This window comes from Phaethon lepturus, unplaced genomic scaffold, assembly GCF_000687285.1.
Source record: "Phaethon lepturus isolate BGI_N335 unplaced genomic scaffold, ASM68728v1 scaffold29950, whole genome shotgun sequence".
NCBI lineage: Eukaryota > Metazoa > Chordata > Aves > Phaethontiformes > Phaethontidae > Phaethon > Phaethon lepturus.
In genome coordinates, this window is record NW_010514518.1 from 1 (window position 1) to 1021 (window position 1021).

The 1021-nt window shown below is 61.1% G+C and overlaps 1 protein-coding gene across 1 annotated transcript; it reads left to right on the top strand.

Moving 5' to 3' along the window:
* Positions 1-414: 414 nt before the first annotated feature.
* Positions 415-940, top strand: LOC104625551 (PHD finger protein 19-like; the record flags this gene model as incomplete). The annotated part of the gene is made up of 2 exons (XM_010293206.1): positions 415-615; positions 859-940. Coding segments are annotated over 2 exons (283 nt in total), but the record flags the coding sequence as incomplete, so codon positions are not given.
* Positions 941-1021: the final 81 nt, after the last annotated feature.

A 1021-nucleotide genomic window follows, 5' to 3' on the forward strand; every position in this document is an offset into this window, starting at 1 on the left:
GGAGCTCGGGAAAGTGCTAGGAAATTGTGAATTAAGAGTCACATGAAATTGAAAGCTGTTGTCCCTCAGATGCCCCTTCCCGAGGCTGAGCCTGCTCAGGCCTGTGGCGGGTCCCCGTGCCCCGCGGTGGGGGGGCTCCGTGCAGCGGGAGCTGAGGCAGTGGGGGGGTTAATGCACTCTTGCTCAAGAGCAGCAAAGATTGCGGCTCCTCCCTCTGATTCCATGTAAATTACTCGTGGACGAAGCCGGCTCATCCACGCTCATTTTGTGGGTCCCAAGCATCCACTGGTGGGGCTGAACCAGCCCTGGGCTCGGTGCTCCGGGGCAAAAACCCTCCGGGATGCTGTGCTCGGCCGACGGGTGCCGTGTGTCACGGTGCGAGGGCAGGGTGACAAGCATGTGCGTCCCCTCCAGGCTCTGCTGATGGAGACCGCCAAGCTCAACCCCATTATCCGGGATGTCTACGCAGCCGCTGGCCGTGTCCAGCAAGCACCAGCCGCCGCCTCAGCGCGGAGGGGCAACAGCTGCCGAGAGCTCATGGTCAAGTTGACGGAGGGGCAGTACGTGCTGTGCCGCTGGACCGATGGGCTCTATTATCTCGGAAAGATCAAAAGGGTAAGGTGGGCACCCAAAGTGTAGCTAGCGCCATTCCCTGTGTCGGCTCGTGGCTTGAAGGGGTGCTGGCCTGGGTTGCAAAGCATCTTTGGTCATCAGGGCATTTTAGGTTGATGTCCTGCCCCTGGGACCCCAGACCCGACTTCCCGCAGCCCCAAGAGGCAGGGCCAGTCACCAGGGAAAATGGGAAAGCGCTGGGAATTGGAGCTGACAGCTGGCGGTTCTTCCTACTCTCTCCCGCAGGTGAGTGGCTCCAAGCAGAGCTGCCTCGTCATGTTTGAGGACAACTCCAAGTACTGGGTCCTCTGGAAGGACATCCAGCATGGTGAGTGCTGCCCCGTCCTCCCATCCCACCATCGTGATGGGGGGTCCTTCCCGGCGCTGCGGAGAGGTGGGTGTGCCTTGC